The sequence below is a fragment of the Leptopilina boulardi genome, unplaced genomic scaffold (assembly GCF_019393585.1).
Source record: "Leptopilina boulardi isolate dan_hultmark-lab unplaced genomic scaffold, ZJU_Lbou_2.1 LbouV2_46, whole genome shotgun sequence".
Classification (NCBI taxonomy): domain Eukaryota; kingdom Metazoa; phylum Arthropoda; class Insecta; order Hymenoptera; family Figitidae; genus Leptopilina; species Leptopilina boulardi.
The window spans coordinates 394,381-411,269 of NW_026137990.1; the positions used below are offsets into that span (position 1 = coordinate 394,381).

General features: G+C 27.3%; 1 protein-coding gene across 1 annotated transcript; it reads left to right on the forward strand.

Moving 5' to 3' along the window:
* Nucleotides 1–9,783: 9,783 nt before the first annotated feature.
* On the forward strand, nucleotides 9,784–10,243 carry LOC127289554 (N-lysine methyltransferase KMT5A-like; the record flags this gene model as incomplete). The annotated part of the gene is made up of 1 exon (XM_051317545.1): nucleotides 9,784–10,243. A coding segment is annotated over exon 1 (460 nt), but the record flags the coding sequence as incomplete, so codon positions are not given.
* Between the last annotated feature and the right edge of the window lie 6,646 nt (nucleotides 10,244–16,889).

Below are 16,889 nucleotides of genomic sequence, written 5' to 3' on the forward strand. Positions count from 1 at the left end.
GGCAACGAGTATCGAACCATATTTTTCTTTATAAGTGCAGGCATAACCTCGTTTGACAGCTACTTGCAGCTATTCAAAATGGCCGACTCCCTCATTGTGCGCGCGGACGATGAGCAAAATGTTTTGGCCACCGCTTAACGGTGAGCAAAATACTTTGCTCATCGTCCGCGCGTACAGTGAGGGAATCGACTATTTTGGATAGCTGAAAGTGGTTGCCGAACGAGGTTTTTGCATGCACGTATAAAGAAAAAATTTTTTATTGAATATTTATTTATTATTATTATTTGAATATAACTTGCCTTACCTTGTAAGCTTACCACAACCTTACCTCAACCTTACAACTTAATAATAACCTTACCACAGCCTCTACTCATAAGCTTACCTCAACCTTTACTGGTAACCTCACCATCTGGGCGAAAATTGTGAGTTCACCTTAAGTCTACCACAGCTCTATCGCATAACCTTACAAGCTATACGATTAACCCTTACCACAGCCTTACAGCAAAATACTGTGCTATGTGGGTATGCATACTAATGTCGGATTGATTCAACACAATTTTGAATTAAGAATTTCCCAGACTAATATCGGATTAAAGCGGACCAAAACCAGATCTACTACATACTTCAATCTTTTTGTTTCGTACTCAATTCGATTAAAGATATTTACCAACTAATTTCGTACTATTGCGGACTGCTTGCAACTTAATTACGTACAAGTTCCAGATTATTCCGGATTTGTGTCTTGATGCCGTGTTTTAGTCATATATAAATCGGATCGTTTCAGAGCAAAACCGTATTCAATTTGCATACTGATTTCGTATTGATTCAATGTAATTTCGAAATATGACTCTGCCTAACTATTTGCTGATTGATGCGGACTGAAACTGGATTCTTCACATACTAAATTCGGAATGTTTCGTTCTTGGTTTGGACTTATATTTTTGAACTGAACTAATTTCGTATTATTGCGGACTGTTTGCGAATATTGTGCATACAATTTCCAGATTATTTCACTGTTATGTTGGATTAAGTTTTTTGTTCGGACTGAATTCGAAGTGAAGCGGATTGTTTTCATATTTTGCCTATACTATTTTCGGATTTTTTCTTATTAATTGCTGATTCGTTTTTTTTCGGATTCGCATTTGGATTGTTTCGGACAGATTGCGTTTTGATTTCGTAGATATTCCAGATTAATGCGGTCTAATTTTGGATTTGTCGTTTTGTTCAGACTAATTTCATACTAATGCCGATAACTTTCGTAGTTATTTCGTACATTTTTCCCACTTATCCAGTCTATTTTGTCCGAATTTGATACGAAACTTATCCGCCTTTTTTACCAGGGTTACCTCTCCTTATATCAATTTTTGTTTTAAATTAATAAGTATAGTAAAATCCCTTTTCTCTGATTTCAATATTATTTTTTCGCCATTGACATGAAAAAGTGTCTTTTTTGTGCCCTATAAAGTCTTTTTTAGGCAGTAAACTGCCCTATAAAGTCTTTTTTAGGCAGTTGTTAATTTTTGCATAATTTTTTTTTTGCTTTTATTTTATTTATCAATTTTTATTATTTTTTTTCTTTAAAATTGTTTCACTTTTTCATAACAATGACGAAAAAAATAGCGTATGTGGCTCGCACGTAGTAATTTTTAGGTTCGGATGATTTCAATACTCGCTGTCTGTGCGACTTCGGTTCGACTCGGCTCGCCTTCGTCTCACCTACGTCGCACTAACGACAGCTCGTACTGAAAATTACATCCTCACCTAAAAAGTACTACTTTACGTGCTTACCACATAATATACTATTCTTTAAAAAAATTAATCTTTTCCAGCTTTTTCACTATATTATATTTTTTTGAAGTGAAGGAAGAATTTTTTCTTTTAAAGGACAGCAAATAATTCAAAAATGAATTCAAAAATATTTTTTGTTAAAAGATAATTTTCAATCTTTATCAACTTTAGAGGTCAATATCATTTAGTAGATACAAATTTCTTTTATATTTTTTAAACTAATTTAATCATTGGGAAATACGATTATTTAATATTTTTTTTATAGTTTATTAAAAAAATATTTTTTCTTATTTTCTACGTTTAACGCATTTTTTTCACTTACGAAAAAAGGGTTGTGCGCATAATTATGGATGGTAGTGTACTAGTTGCTGTTATTTTTAATGTCAATTGTTAAATTATTACCATTTTATTAATAAAAATAATAACACAGGCACACAGAAAAATTTGTTTTTTAGCCGAGACACTACAATAACGTATTTCAATGTATTTTTTCTCGCTGAATCTGAATTCAAAGTTAGAGTTTCCAGATTGGCATAACCTTGAAAAATAAACTCAGAAATCTGTTTTTTGGACAGTTTTTAAGTTTATTTTAAAAGTTTGACTTAATCTAGCAATTTTAGCATCGTACTCGGTTGGAAAAATTACATGGAAATGCCCTATTATAGTGTCATGGCAAAAAATTTCTTTTTGATTTTCTTGTGTTTTTTAGCCGTTTTTGGAGTATACCTCAAAAATAAGAGCCAATCTGACAATTCTGACTTCGGATTCGGATTCAGCGAAAAAAATACATGGGAATATATTAGAGCAGTGTCTCGGACAAAAAAATTTTTTTTGTGCCTGTGTAATGATAAGAATAAAATTATTAATTCTCCTGACAAAAACTTTCATATAGAAATTAAAATTTTTATACTTGAATTAATTTTTACATATCAGGTGTTTTAAAGAATTTTTTGGGCAATCATTTTTGTTTACTTAATTCAATGAGCAATTAATATTTGTTAATGAATATTATAAGTGGAATACACTATTCGCACGCGCTTTATAAAAAATAGTATTAAAAGTACCGTTTGTATTTACTCTGGATTTCATATTTTCAGTGGTAAATACTCCCAGTCTGATATATTGTTAATTAAATTTTGCAAAGGGCAAAAGTCAAAGTTAATTTCTGTTACAGTATTCGTAACAAATAGTTATAAATAATAAAATGAAGTTTTAGGTTTTTTTATTCAAACAAGTACGAGACAAAATATACTAAAAGACTGTCATCCTTGATTTTCAATCTTTATGCAATACGAGATATCTGCCTATACTCTTGCTAATATTAACAAATGAGAAATGGGATAATACGGGACGCATGATTATGTTCTAAAAATCATTAGTCATAATTTACATTTTATCGAATTTTATTTGCCCTAATTAGTTTTGAGCCGAATTTTGATTTGTTCAAATTAGTATTTTGCATAATTTTCATCAATCCGTTTTTCTATATTGCAGAATTTTTATATAACCGAAAATTCACTTCACAGAATTTTTATTTCTTCGAATTTTTATTTGTCAGAATTTTTATTTGATCGAATTTTCATTTAACATAATAGGCATTTTAAAGAATTTTTATTGGGTAGAATTTCATTGAATATAATTTTCATTCAGATGAGTTTTCATTTGTTCGAATTATTATTTGATATAATTTCCGTATAATCGATTTTTCATACTACAGAATTTTTACTTAACCGAAAAATCATTTAATAGAATTTCTAATTAATAGAATTTTCATTTGTCCGAATTTTCAAATAGCCGAACAAACAATCGACAGAAAGATTTCGGCGCGATTTTTAATATCAACCAATCAAAAATTATCCATAAAATTGTCATTGGTTCATTTTAAAAATCGCGCCGAAATCTTTCTGTCGATTGTTTGTTCGGACATTTAAAAATTTGGACAAATGAAAATTCTATCAATTAGAAATTCTATTAAATGATTTTTCGGTTAAGTAAAAATTCTATAGTATGAAAAATCGATTATATGGAAATTATATCAAATAATAATTCGAACAAATGAAAATTCATCTGAATGAAAATTCTATTCAATGAAATTCTACCCAATAAAAATTCTTTAAAATGCCTATTATGTTGAATGAAAATTCGAGCAAATAAAAATTCTTACAAATAAAAATTCGAAGAAATAAAAATTATGTGAAGTGAATTTTCGGTTATATAAAAATTCTGTAATATAGAAAATCGCTTTGATGAAAAATATGCAAAATACTATTTCAAACAAATAAAAATTCGGCTCAAAACTAATTAGGACAAATAAAATTCGATAAAATGTAAATTATGACTAATAATTTTTAGAACATAATCATGCGTCCCGATAATACTTAGGATCTTTTGTGGGGAAACTGAGGTAAAAATTTTTATGTCTGACTTATTTTTAAAATTTTTAATTAGGCTGAAATAATTACCGTTCGACTTTACCCCGGCTGACCCTAAAGGAGAATTTTTTCTTATTTAATTTAATTTAAAATGTATGACACTGTCTATAGGAGAAGGGTATTTAAAGCAAGAAAATATTAGGGAAACTGAACAATTAATTTTTATGTCAACCATAATTATTTCAAACAAATTACATTCAAATAGAGAGATCAAAAAAATTTCAAATCATCTACATTTTTGTAGTTTATGGGTAGTCAATTTTTTTCATAATTTTGAGTTTTAAAAATAATAAAATATTTTGAAAAATTTAAGAACAATAAATTAGTTACTAATTTCTTATTTAATTAAATTATTTAATTAAAATAATATAATTTCTCAATGAATGTAATACCAGCGGTGCACAATATGCACGCGCGCTTCAGCGCGAGTTATTTTGCTAGTTACAAATTAAAAATTTTAAATGATGAATAATGAAAGAATTAAAAAAATGAATGACTGATCTGAAGGTTAGAAAAACTGGAATGCTTAAAAAATTGTAATCATTGCAATGAAACTTAGTACAGGTGTGTTTTTTGGGTTTCTGGCTAATATTCTGTCATTATAATAGTATAATATTATGGGAATATTTTACGTTAACATTGAGGAAATATTCCACTTATATTGATAGAACATTATAGTGGTTGAGGAAATCTTTAAGTGATATTGAGGGAATATTCCCTTAACATCATTGTAGAATATTCCCATGAACCGGAAAATTTGGTGAAGCGTATCAAAAGACTGTTTCCAAATAATTTCACCACGATATTCTGTCCTATTTTCAAACATATTTATTCCAAAAACCGTCGAAGACGGGTACCACAACTAGTATAGTAATAAATATAAAAATTTATTTCGTTATTGATTTATTGCACTTATATAGAAACCTAGTACAAGTTGTAGGTCTAATAAAAGTATGAAAAATGATATACGAGAAATTTCCCGAATACCCTAAAATTTCATTGTAGGGTAAAAAAACCTTTTTTTGGGTAATTATATCAAAATAAAAATTAAAAATCCACGAGACCGCAGTTGAAAATATTTGAGATTTTTCGATTTTTTTTCATTTTTTCAACTTTAACGAGATGTTTAAACTGTTTATTCGAATTTAAAGATTTTTTTCATAATAATTTTTTTAAAGTTTATTAATTTCTCCGTAAAATGAGCTATTTTTAAATAATTTTCAATACAAATTGAAGGAGTTAAGTGAATTTTAAGATTTTAGAATTTTTTCGCTAGATTTGCAAATAATTCAAATTTGTTGTGGAATTTACATTATGGCGCTTTAAAAAATTGTCTGCACCAAATTTAATTAACTAGAAAGGCAAGCATCTTAAACTTTTTTTGATAGATTTAAATAACGACTGAAATATTAATAGTCCGTATTTAAGGGGAGGGTCAGGTAAAATTTCAACAATTGTATATTCACATTGTTCAGGTGCATCATTTTTTTCCAGACATTATTAAGCATTTAAATTTATTCTATATTATTAAACTTAATAAAATTGTTTAGAATTGTGAAAAAGCATATGCAAAACTCGACAGTAAAATATAATAAAAAAAATGTGAAAGAAGTTGAGATTTTAAGGTATCGCACTATTAAAATTTAAGCCAATAAAAAGTGGTATCAATCTTAAGTGGTCTAAAATAATAATACACAATTACTGTATGAAAAATTGATAAAAGCATTTGGTAACTATTTTGCAATTTTTTTCAAAATAATTAATTTTTTTAAAAGAATGAAAAATTTATAAATTCATACGATTCACTGTTTATAGAATTTTAAAAGGTAAGGGGAAAAATTCGGTAATGCAAATCAATAAAAAAATTAGAAAAGTTGAAATTTATTTTTATTTTAAAGATTGCCAAATAATTGTCTTATAATTTTAATAATATGGAATAGATTGCACTGCGACAAAAACAATATAACATTTATAAAACATTTCCAAAGAACGTTCAAAATAAAACAAAATTGTTGAAAAATTTTTGCTTTTTATTTCAAAATTTTAACGAAGCGTTGAGGAAGAAAGTAGTGTTGTTGGAAAAATTTCCCCGATTGACGGTATGTCAATCCAATTTAGTGACAGCTAGAACAGAATGCATAATCATAAATGACAATATTATTTATAATGTTGACATGATCATTTTTATAAAATTATTTAACAAATTTTTAATTGTCTATAGTATTATAAAGTTTTTATTTTACACCTGATTTTCTAGAGTAAATAATAATAATAATAATAATAATAATAATAGTAATAATAATTGAAAAATATAATTGCGAAATAAGTACAATAAAATGTAATTTTGTAATATAAAATACAAAATAAATTCATATTCAAAATACATGTCACTAAAATATATTTTAGCCAGGACTGGATTGTCGGTTAAAAATTAAAATAAATTAGTGTACAATTTTACAATATAATGAATAATATATATGTAATATTTAATAATGCGTATAGTTAAATGTATAAATTCGAATAGCAAATTTTTAATGAATGTTTTGAAATTATCTGCAATAACTAAAATACAAGAGTTTGTTTATTTGAAATTAAAAATATATAAGCATTTAATTGAATTATATTTATTATTTAATTAATTTTATTCTTTAATTGTTTTTATAATAATATGTATTACATGTTTTAGAATTAATTGTATATTTCTTTTGAAAATAAACAGGGCACAAAATATTACTCTTTTATAAAATGATAATAATTTAACTTTCGGAAAATTATGATTGGAATAAATAATTAAGAGCAAATTTACTTACAAGTTGTTGTTGTCGTCCTGTCACTCGCTTGTATATTATCTGCTACTAGTCCATTCACAAAAACTGTGGAGACATCTCGTTTTAAACACAGCAATTATCTACAGATATTATAAGTCACCGCTCTTACCATCAACGGCGGAAGGTAACCGCTACTGCTATTTAGCAAATTTGTTATCGACAATTCCTTCTGTCATTACACTAATCACGTTTTTAATTATTTTTACATTATTAACAGTGTAAATTGACTTTTTTATTGTGCCAGCAATTGCAGTATATTATAAGCTTTTAAATGTACAATCATTAAAATATCAGTTCATTAGTTTTTTACTTCATTTTATTAAATTCCCCAAGGAAATTTATTCAACAGCCAACTGCACACTTTTTATTTACATTTATTTCTTTAGATAAATACAATTATCTGACAATTATTGCACATGAAAATGTTCATTAGCGTTCCCTCTTTCGAAATCTATAATTAAATGTGTTCATTTATATTATTTTTACAGTTTTATTATCGAGTCTGTGAGAGTCTGCGAAAAGTCTGCGAGTTAACAAACTTTTCACCGAACGCCATTCGCTAGGGTTTACTTAAGGATTGAGTTTCATTATGTATGTCAATATGTTCTGTTGTAGTAATCCATTTGTTAAATCAGGTTATCCAGTAATCAATAAAATCAATAATTTATCTCAAATAAAGGTTCCAGTCAAAAAAAAATTGAATAAAAATCTCATGTGGAATGATCCAAATATGATAATTGATGTCAATAAATAAAAAAAATATAAGTTTATTGTAATTAAATTGAACCGCCGGCGACCAAAAGGGTTTACGCGTGACTTTTGTTGGCTTGCGTTCAGCGAGTCTCCAGCTATTCCGGGGGCCAATGAAAACCTCGCGTAAGCCCTTTTGGTTGCCGGCGGTTCAATTGAAGTAATTTTTAATTTTAATGAATTATTATATTAGCCCCATAACACATGGGTATTCTAGACATTCCTGTGTTATAAGGGTTAATATTACAAAATCCTAACTGTAATTAAGTAGAACTTGTTTGATTCAAAGAAAAAAAGTTTTATTTGACGGTGTATAAATTTTTGAATTTAAATAGTTTAAAAAATAAATTTCTTTGATTACAAAAAAAAAATTAATTTCAACAGTTGTTTTATTATATCTGTAATGTATTTCTTTTCTTATTTTATTTTATTTTTTTTATCAAACTGCAGAACGAAAAAAACTTTATGAATTAATAAAAGCGAGTAACACTTTTTCAATAGTTGTCATTTAGTTTTAATTAAGGAGCACATATTGTTTTCCTCGTTTTAAACTATTGTTTATTCTGAAGTTTAGATGATTTCTCTTTTATGCTGAAAAAATTATACTCATAATTTTTTTAATTCAATTTATCAGTATAACTATTGTGATTTAATTAATTTTCTCAATAAAATATGTTCTCAAATGGCACTAATATCTATAAACAATATATTTATTTACTTATCTCTTATTAAAATGTTTTCCATCATAAGTAACAGGAAATCGACAGATTCTGGAGATTTGCCCATATTATATTACTTGCACCAGCTATTCCAACACTTTTTGACTGGTTCTGCACCTTGTATAAAATTAATTTCTACTTATTTATTTTTATTATAATAATTAAAAAATATAATGTAAAAAAATAAATTTTTAAAAAAATAGAATGCTTTTATTATGGCGTCCTAAAATGAAATAAATAATAGAAAAAATTGTAAAACTGTTTAAAAGTTTAATAAAATAAAAAACTTAAAAGAATTTATGTTTGACAAAAAAAATTATATCATTCCAAACATTTTTGAATTCAAATCCAATCAAAAAGATCATGATCTTTTTAGTTCTGACTATTTTTTGAAATTGATTTTTTTAGGTTTAAGAAAAATTAATTTGTGAAAGCATTTAAAGTAGAAGGAATTTATTCATAGTAAAATTTCAACTTTATATATTTTTACAAATTAATTTTTCTGGAAACTAAAAAGAATCAATTTCAAAAAATGGTCAGAACTGTCTGGATCTTTGTGATTGGATTAAAATTAAAAAGTGTTTAGAATGATATAATTTTTTTTTATCAAACATAAATTTTTTCAAGTTTTTTATTTTATTAAACTTTTAAACAGTTTTATAATTTTTTACTATTATTCATAACTTTTTAGGACACCATTAGGAAAGAAAATTACCCAATAATAAGAGCACTCTATTTTAAAAAAATTTTATTTTTATTTATTATTTTTTTAGTGTATAACTAAAAAAATAAAACTTTAAATAAAAGCATTCTAAAAACAATTCTAGAAAATGTCTAGAAAGTCCTATAAGTTTATAGAATTTTCTAGAAATTTATAGAACTAGAAAGAAATAGAAATAGAATTTTATTAAAAATTCTATACAGTTCCTATAAAGTACTAGAAATTTCCATCATTATAAATATAAAATAAATTAGTGCAGAATGTACGTATCTCGCGTACTCCTGATCAAAACTACTTAAGTTTGAGGTTACTTTTAAAACTCACTTAACTCTACTTTTGTAAATTTCGAGAAAAATAAAAATAATAAGATATTAATTAATCTCTTGATTACATCACATCCATTTTTGATAAAATGTATTTATATTTAATAACGTCTCAATTTTATATTTCGTTTGTTGAAAAATCATGTAAATCATTCTAAAAAAATTAAATGAATAATAAAGTGTTAATTTTTTACTTTGTTTTTAGATTAATTAAAATCAAAAATGTCTGTCTCTACTATCGAAGATATCGATGAAACTGTTTTTGAAGTTCACTTCTCAGAAAATAAAAGCCGATCATTAGTCACTACAAAATTCTTTAAAAAAGACACTATTTTAATTGAATATGTTGGAGAATTGATAACGGATGGGATTGAAATGAAAAAGCGTGAAATTATTTATGGCAATGAAAACTTTGGCTGTTTTGTATTAGAAATCACTTTCAAAGGAAAGAAAGCTTATATTGATGCCACAGAAGAAACAATTTATAAAGCTCGATTAATGAATCATTCAAATAAGCCTAATGTATTGCCATTTATGCGTATAATTAACGGTGTACCTCGAGTATTTTTTAAAGCTGGTATGGATATAAATCCAAATACTGAACTCGTTTGGAACTATGGAGAAAAAAAGGAAATTGCCCTGAACAGTACTTCTGGTATGACTCCAACAAAGAGAAAAAGAGGTATTCATACACCTATAGTTTTAAATTTTGTGCGCTTTCATCGTATATTCCCAAGTAGCACGTAATATTATAGTAATATAACAGTAATATTATAAAAATATTACAGTAATATTATCCGGTAATATTACTGTAATATTACAATAATATTAAAATGTCCGCCTCATGATAATATTACCGGTTAATATTACTGTAATATTACAGTAACATTACCGGTAATATTACTGTAATATTACAGTAAAATTACAGTAACATTACTGTAATATTACAGTACCATTACAGTAATATTACTGTAATATTACAACAATATTACTGTAATGTTACAACAATATTACTGTTATGTTACACGTTTATTTGAAATACATAAAAATTTCAAAGTTTTTTATGATAAAACACAAAAAGATAAGAATTAATCAGTCAAATATATTTAAGTGTTTTTTGAAATTTTTTGTAATATGACTGTAATATTACCGGATAATATTACTGTAATATTACCGGTTAATATTGCTTTAATATTACAGTAATATTACTGCAATATTACAATAATATTACGGTAATGTTACTGTAATATTGCAGTAATATTACCGGTAATATTACCATGAGGCGGACATTTTAATATTACAAGAATATTACAGTAATGTTACCGGATAATATTACTGTAATATTACGTGCTACTTGGGTTATTTTAGAAGTAATTCAAATTTTACTAAAACACTGATAAAAACATTTTTTTTTTTAAAAAATCTTATTCTTCTCATAATTTTATCACATTTTAAGATATTTTTAATTTTAGTGAATTTTGAGTTTTTGTAGGTTAAAAAACTTTTAATTTTTAGATTTTTGTTAATAGTAGAGTAATTTACTCTACTATTAAAAAAATTGAAAGTTTCCTTATACCAGGGTGTTTAACAGGTCAGGGAAAAGTCAGGGAATTTCAGAAAATTTCATTCAAAGTTAAGGAAATTTCTGTAAATTTTTACAAAAATTAAAATTTTTTGTGAATTAAAAAATTTAAATGGTTTTTATTACCATTTGTTACTACCATTAGAAATTGATTTATTGTTAAATATGTCAGGAACCATATCTTTGTCCAATGAAAGCAGAAATAAGATTATTAAAAAAAAGTCAGGGAAAAATCAAAAAAATTTCAGGGAGAAGTCAGTAAATTTTTTTCTTAATCCTTGTTAGACACCCTGTTAAGTGGAGCGAGATCACTACTTTTTCAGTTTGCGAACTGTATCTCCGGTCTCCGAGTCCATAAAGACGAAAACCAAAAAAGGTTTGAAAGACAGACTGTTTTGCTACATTTTACTCCATTGACACAAGTCCGGTCTCTTCATTATTTCAAGCTACAGCCATTCTACGCTACTCTTGTAAGTGGTGATCTCGCCCCAAGCATTGAGGCGAGATCAGCACTTGTTTTTTTAAAGTAAAAATTAAAAAAATAAATTCAAAATCATTGAAAAACATCAAATAAATACAAATTAGCACTATTTTAACAGTGTCAAATATCGTCCTCAAGATTTTTCTCATATTAAGTAAATAAAAGAATATTATTATTATTAATATATGAAGAATATTATTATTATTAATATAATTTAATTGATAATTAAAAATTTTTAAATTTTATGTTTCGAAAAAATACGAAAAATTATAAAATAGTAAAATAAATTTTTTTATAATTCTAAACATATCATATGGGTTTTTAAAATTTTTAACTTAATCAAAAAAAAATTTATAAATTTTCATTTATAAACTTTATATTATATATAAATAAAATATTAGAAAAAGGGAAAAAAATCTTATTTTAAAAATCTGTTCTATAGATTGCCCGCAATGACGCCATTTTTTAAAACAAAAGCACACGAATAATGAATTAAAAGTTTAATCAATTGAAATAATAAGTTATGTCATTATTTTGATGACAATAGTTAAGAATGTTTCAATAAGTTGGGTATCAATGTCTTAAATGCATACTCTCTTAATTTGAATCAGTGAAATTTCACTGGTGAAATAGCTAAAAGTCGGTTACTGAATCATATAGTGAAATTTCCTCTGAAAATCAGTCATAATATATCACTGATTTTCAGTGAAAATTTCACTTAATCAATCAGTCAATCTGTATTATCGGTAATTGGTAAAACAGATTGACTGATTAAGTGAAATTTTCACTAAAAATCAGTGATATATGACTGATTTTCAGTGGAAATTTCACTAAATGATTCAGTAACCGACTTTTAGCTATTTCACCAGTGAAATTTCACTGATTCAAATTAAGAGAGTAGGGTCACGATTTTTATAGCATCTGCTATAGGCAGCCCGCAATAACACCATTCATTGTAACGAAAACATATGCTTTCGTTTCCAAGAGCTCGCTTCTTTGAAGTAAACAATTTTTTGTATGATTCAAACTTATACACATTTTCTTCAAATTTACCTTTTAGATGATAATAATAATGATAATAATTGTATTATAATAATATATTATATATATTATATAATATATATAATATACAATATAATTGTATAATAATATTAATTGTTAATAATGATAATAATAATTGTCAAAGAATCAATAAATTATTCTGTTGATATAAATAAATTAACTATAGCATCCATTTACACAATGGCATTAATTTTACAGTACCATACTTTCGATTTAAATAGTTTCGTTTTTTCGTTTTATGTAATATACTTTTTAATCAATAAAATTGTTATTGAATCAATAACGGGAAATTCAATAGTATGGAACTATTTGATTCAACAGTATTTTTTTCTTAGTGTAAAATAAAATCTTTTGTAAATAATAATTGAAAATTAAATAAAGACTAATATCGTGGAGGTGATCTCGCTCCAAGTATTAAGAGAAAAACACTTAAAAAATCGCAAAATAAAATCATAATGTTACAATATAATGTTAACTGGCAATATTGCCTCCGACTTGCCGTATAAAATTTTCTGAATATTGCTCTGCAATATTGCCTTAAACTTGCTATGCAATGTTGTTGTGAGTACACGTTCCATACTTTAAAATTGGAAACCCCTATATAAAATAAAACAATAGTCATTTATGTGTCAATGGCGCAAAAGTAGGGGAAGCAAGACTCGTGTGAGTTTGACAATCATGCGAGTCGAGCTTCCCCTATTTGCGGCTATATCCCATACATAATTTTTTATAACATTTTGCGTCAAAAACTCGACTAAATTGCTGTAATGGAAGGGAAAAGTATGCGTAAAAGTACGATGTCCCCTCTTTTTAAGCACTTGTGCGTAAAAGACATCGATTTAGTCGAGTTTTTGACGCAAGGTGTTATAAAAAAAAATAATGTTCTATTGGGTCAGTTGGGGTAAATGGGAATAAAATCCTTATTTTTCACAAATTGCGTAAGTTTCTTCCATTAAAAGTTGCAGAATTTTTTGATTTTTGACAATTTGGTTAACAATAAAAAACTGTCACCTTTTATCCCGAATTTTCATATTCTTAGGGTAAAAGGGGACAGCTTGTCATTATTAACTAAATTGAAAAAAATTAAAAATTCAAGTGAGTAAATTTTATATGATTTTTAAGTCTGATTTCTTTGAAATGCGAGACAAAATACTAAAACAGTTTCACTTTGATTTTCAAGTTTTTATGCATTGAGCGATAACTTGAATTATCTTGCTGCCAATTGTCAAGATGAAAGTTTGGCAATACTTAGAACCTCCTTTAGGTGATCTGAGGTTAAAATATTGACGTTGAACTTAATTTAAAAACTGTAAATTAAGCTCTAACACCTCTTGTTCCCATTTAATCCAACTGACCCTATGTACTGTTAGGGTTAGAATTTGATGGGAAAAGGTTTTATGTTTTTATGGAAACTAATCATAAAACAAAAAATGACTTCTTATTACAAATTCCGGTAGGCTAACAACATGCCCTTAAGACAAAATTAAATATAAAGGTAGTGGATTCCTCCTACTACCATTCTATTATTCAACTCAATTCGATAAAATCAATATTCTGATCAAACTAAAAGAATTTCTCCACTGAGAAAATTCTTTTACAAAAAAACACTTTAAGCAACCCCAAATTGTGAGTCGTAACACTGTCTCCACTCGAGACCCGTCTCTCTCCAAACCTTAACTGCACTCTAAACAACCCTGGTCTAAGGGGTTGTCCCCATTCTCTATGGTTGTCCCACTCGTCTTACTCGGAGACTTCACTTTAAAGACCTTGGTTTCTCATCGACAATTGGTTTTATTAATTGACGAAAAGAGTGGGAAAAATGTAATGAATTTAATTGTCGCTAAGTCGCTTCTTGCAACCTTGCAAATTTGGGTAGTGGCGTGATCCACCTTCGATGAGCCACTCTTTTTATTGAGCAATTATGTTGCTCAATATGTACATTGATTTATGAAGTGATTGAACTTTATTTACGAAACTTTTATTAAAATGAAGTCTTTTACTCTATATTGAGGTTCTTTACCTTCTATTTCCTTATATTCTCGAAATTTATTTAGCAATACAAAAACAAGAAGTAACTAGTTTCTCAATTTACTTATAAATAAATATAAACTGTGTTTGTGTTTAATGTTTTTTTTTATGTGAGTATTTTATGTGATTTATAAAATATCCCAATATTCTTATTTTTAAATATATATTCTAATTTTACAAAAAAATATTAGAATTTATTTAGAAATAAGAGATTAGTAAATCGAAATTAAATACTCTACTTAACTATACGAATTATAAAAGGAGAAAAAATCAGATCCAAAATATTCTAACTAAAAAATCCAGTTAATTTCACATGTTAATATTGTGACCGATTAATTTTACATATTCTCATTAATTTCACAGGTCAACACTGATTTAAGTGCGGGAAATCTCAAAGGTGTTTCTGATAGGTTTTTTTATGCTGAACACAAATCCGTAAACGAGAATTTCATATCAGCTCTAATTTTTGAGAAAAATGGATTTAAAGTGTCAAAAAATCGCGTTATTGGCAAACTTTGAGTACCTATAGCACTGAAACAAAAAGGTCATAGAACCTTCCACTTGGGCTTAAATTAAAGCTTAATGTTTTTACAACAATTCCCAAAAGCACCATTCTGGCACCATGACCTCAAAGTCATTTTGTATTACATTTTTGAGTACCTCTAACAATAAAGCAAAAGGCCATATAACCTTTTATTTGGGCTTAAACTAAAGTTTGAACATTAGACTAAAATCAACAATAACCTCAATATTGTTAGCAACTATTGTTAAAATAGCTTTCTATGTTGAAAGTAAACAATTTATTACGAATGACTTTGAGATTAAGGTGCTGGAAATGAATTTTCAGGGATTGTAGTCTAATGATCAAACTTTAGTTTAATCCCAAAAAAAGGTTATATGACCTTTCACTTTATCGCTGGAAGTACGCACTTTAATTATTCCAAAATTAATTTTTGCAACTCAAAAATGGATTGCAAATGACTTTGAGATCACGGTGTAAGAAAGCCCCAATTTAAGCCCAAGTGGAAGGTTCTACGACCTTTTGTTTCAGTGCTAGAGGTACTTAAAGTTTGCCAAAAACGCAATTTCTTGACATTTGAAACCCGCTTTTCTCAAAAACTGTAGCTTAACGAAACTTTTCGTTTATTGATTCGTGTTCAGCATGAAAAAAACTATCAGAAACAGCTTTGACATTTGCCGCACCAAAAAAATTTTTTAATTTTGTTGGCCTGTGATTTTCCTTTGCGACGTATTCCAGATAAATTTTGACAATTGAACCTCCCAATTCTATAACTCGTTTAGCACTCGGCCGGACTCTCTATTGGTAGTCGGGTAGCAGCGAGGGAGCCATTGACGCTCGCTGCTACCCGACTACTAATAGAGCGTCCGGCCGAGCGCTAAACGAGTTATAGAATTGGGAGGTTCAATTGTCAAAATTTGTTTTTACAAACGCTTTTGCTTTAGTCGCGATAAGTATTTTATTCCCTTTTTGAAGTTGAGGTCACGTAACATGTACTCTACATCGACTTGTTCCTTTTGCAAGTCTTTAAAAAGTTGATAAAGGCTTGGATGATTTCATACAACAAAAATTTGAAAGCAATTGTGCCACCCCTCCGACGCATTATTGGTACAAGCAGACTCCTGAAGAATGGAGTGGTAATGGTAATTTGCAATGGGGGTAAATTCTTCGATAATCCTATTGTAAAATATATCAAATATATTGACAACGTCAACGTTGAAATGAATTTTTATTATAGCATTTGTGATTTCTAATTCGAAATCAGACATGATGAATGCAAGATGTTTCACAATAATACCAATGCATTCAGCATAAATGTCAATGTGATTCTCGAAACTTTTGCGTATGCTTCTTTTTTCTTAGTTTTTAAAAATGAGTAAACGAAAGAACAATCTTATTCAACGTAACTGTTTAAATTTTAATATCTAGATTTTTTGCTTTGGTTATAAAATTTTTTTTGGACTTTCTGACCAGGACAAAAAATCCAAGACTTTTTGTCCGGATACCGAATTTTCTTAATTACAAAATAATAAAATACCGATTTCCGGCGGTACAAAGACATTTCTCTTTACTTACTGAAATCAACTATAAATATTAAATACTTTATTTCTCAATAAAAAAGTTAAATAAAATTTTTTAATTGATTTGTACTTAGA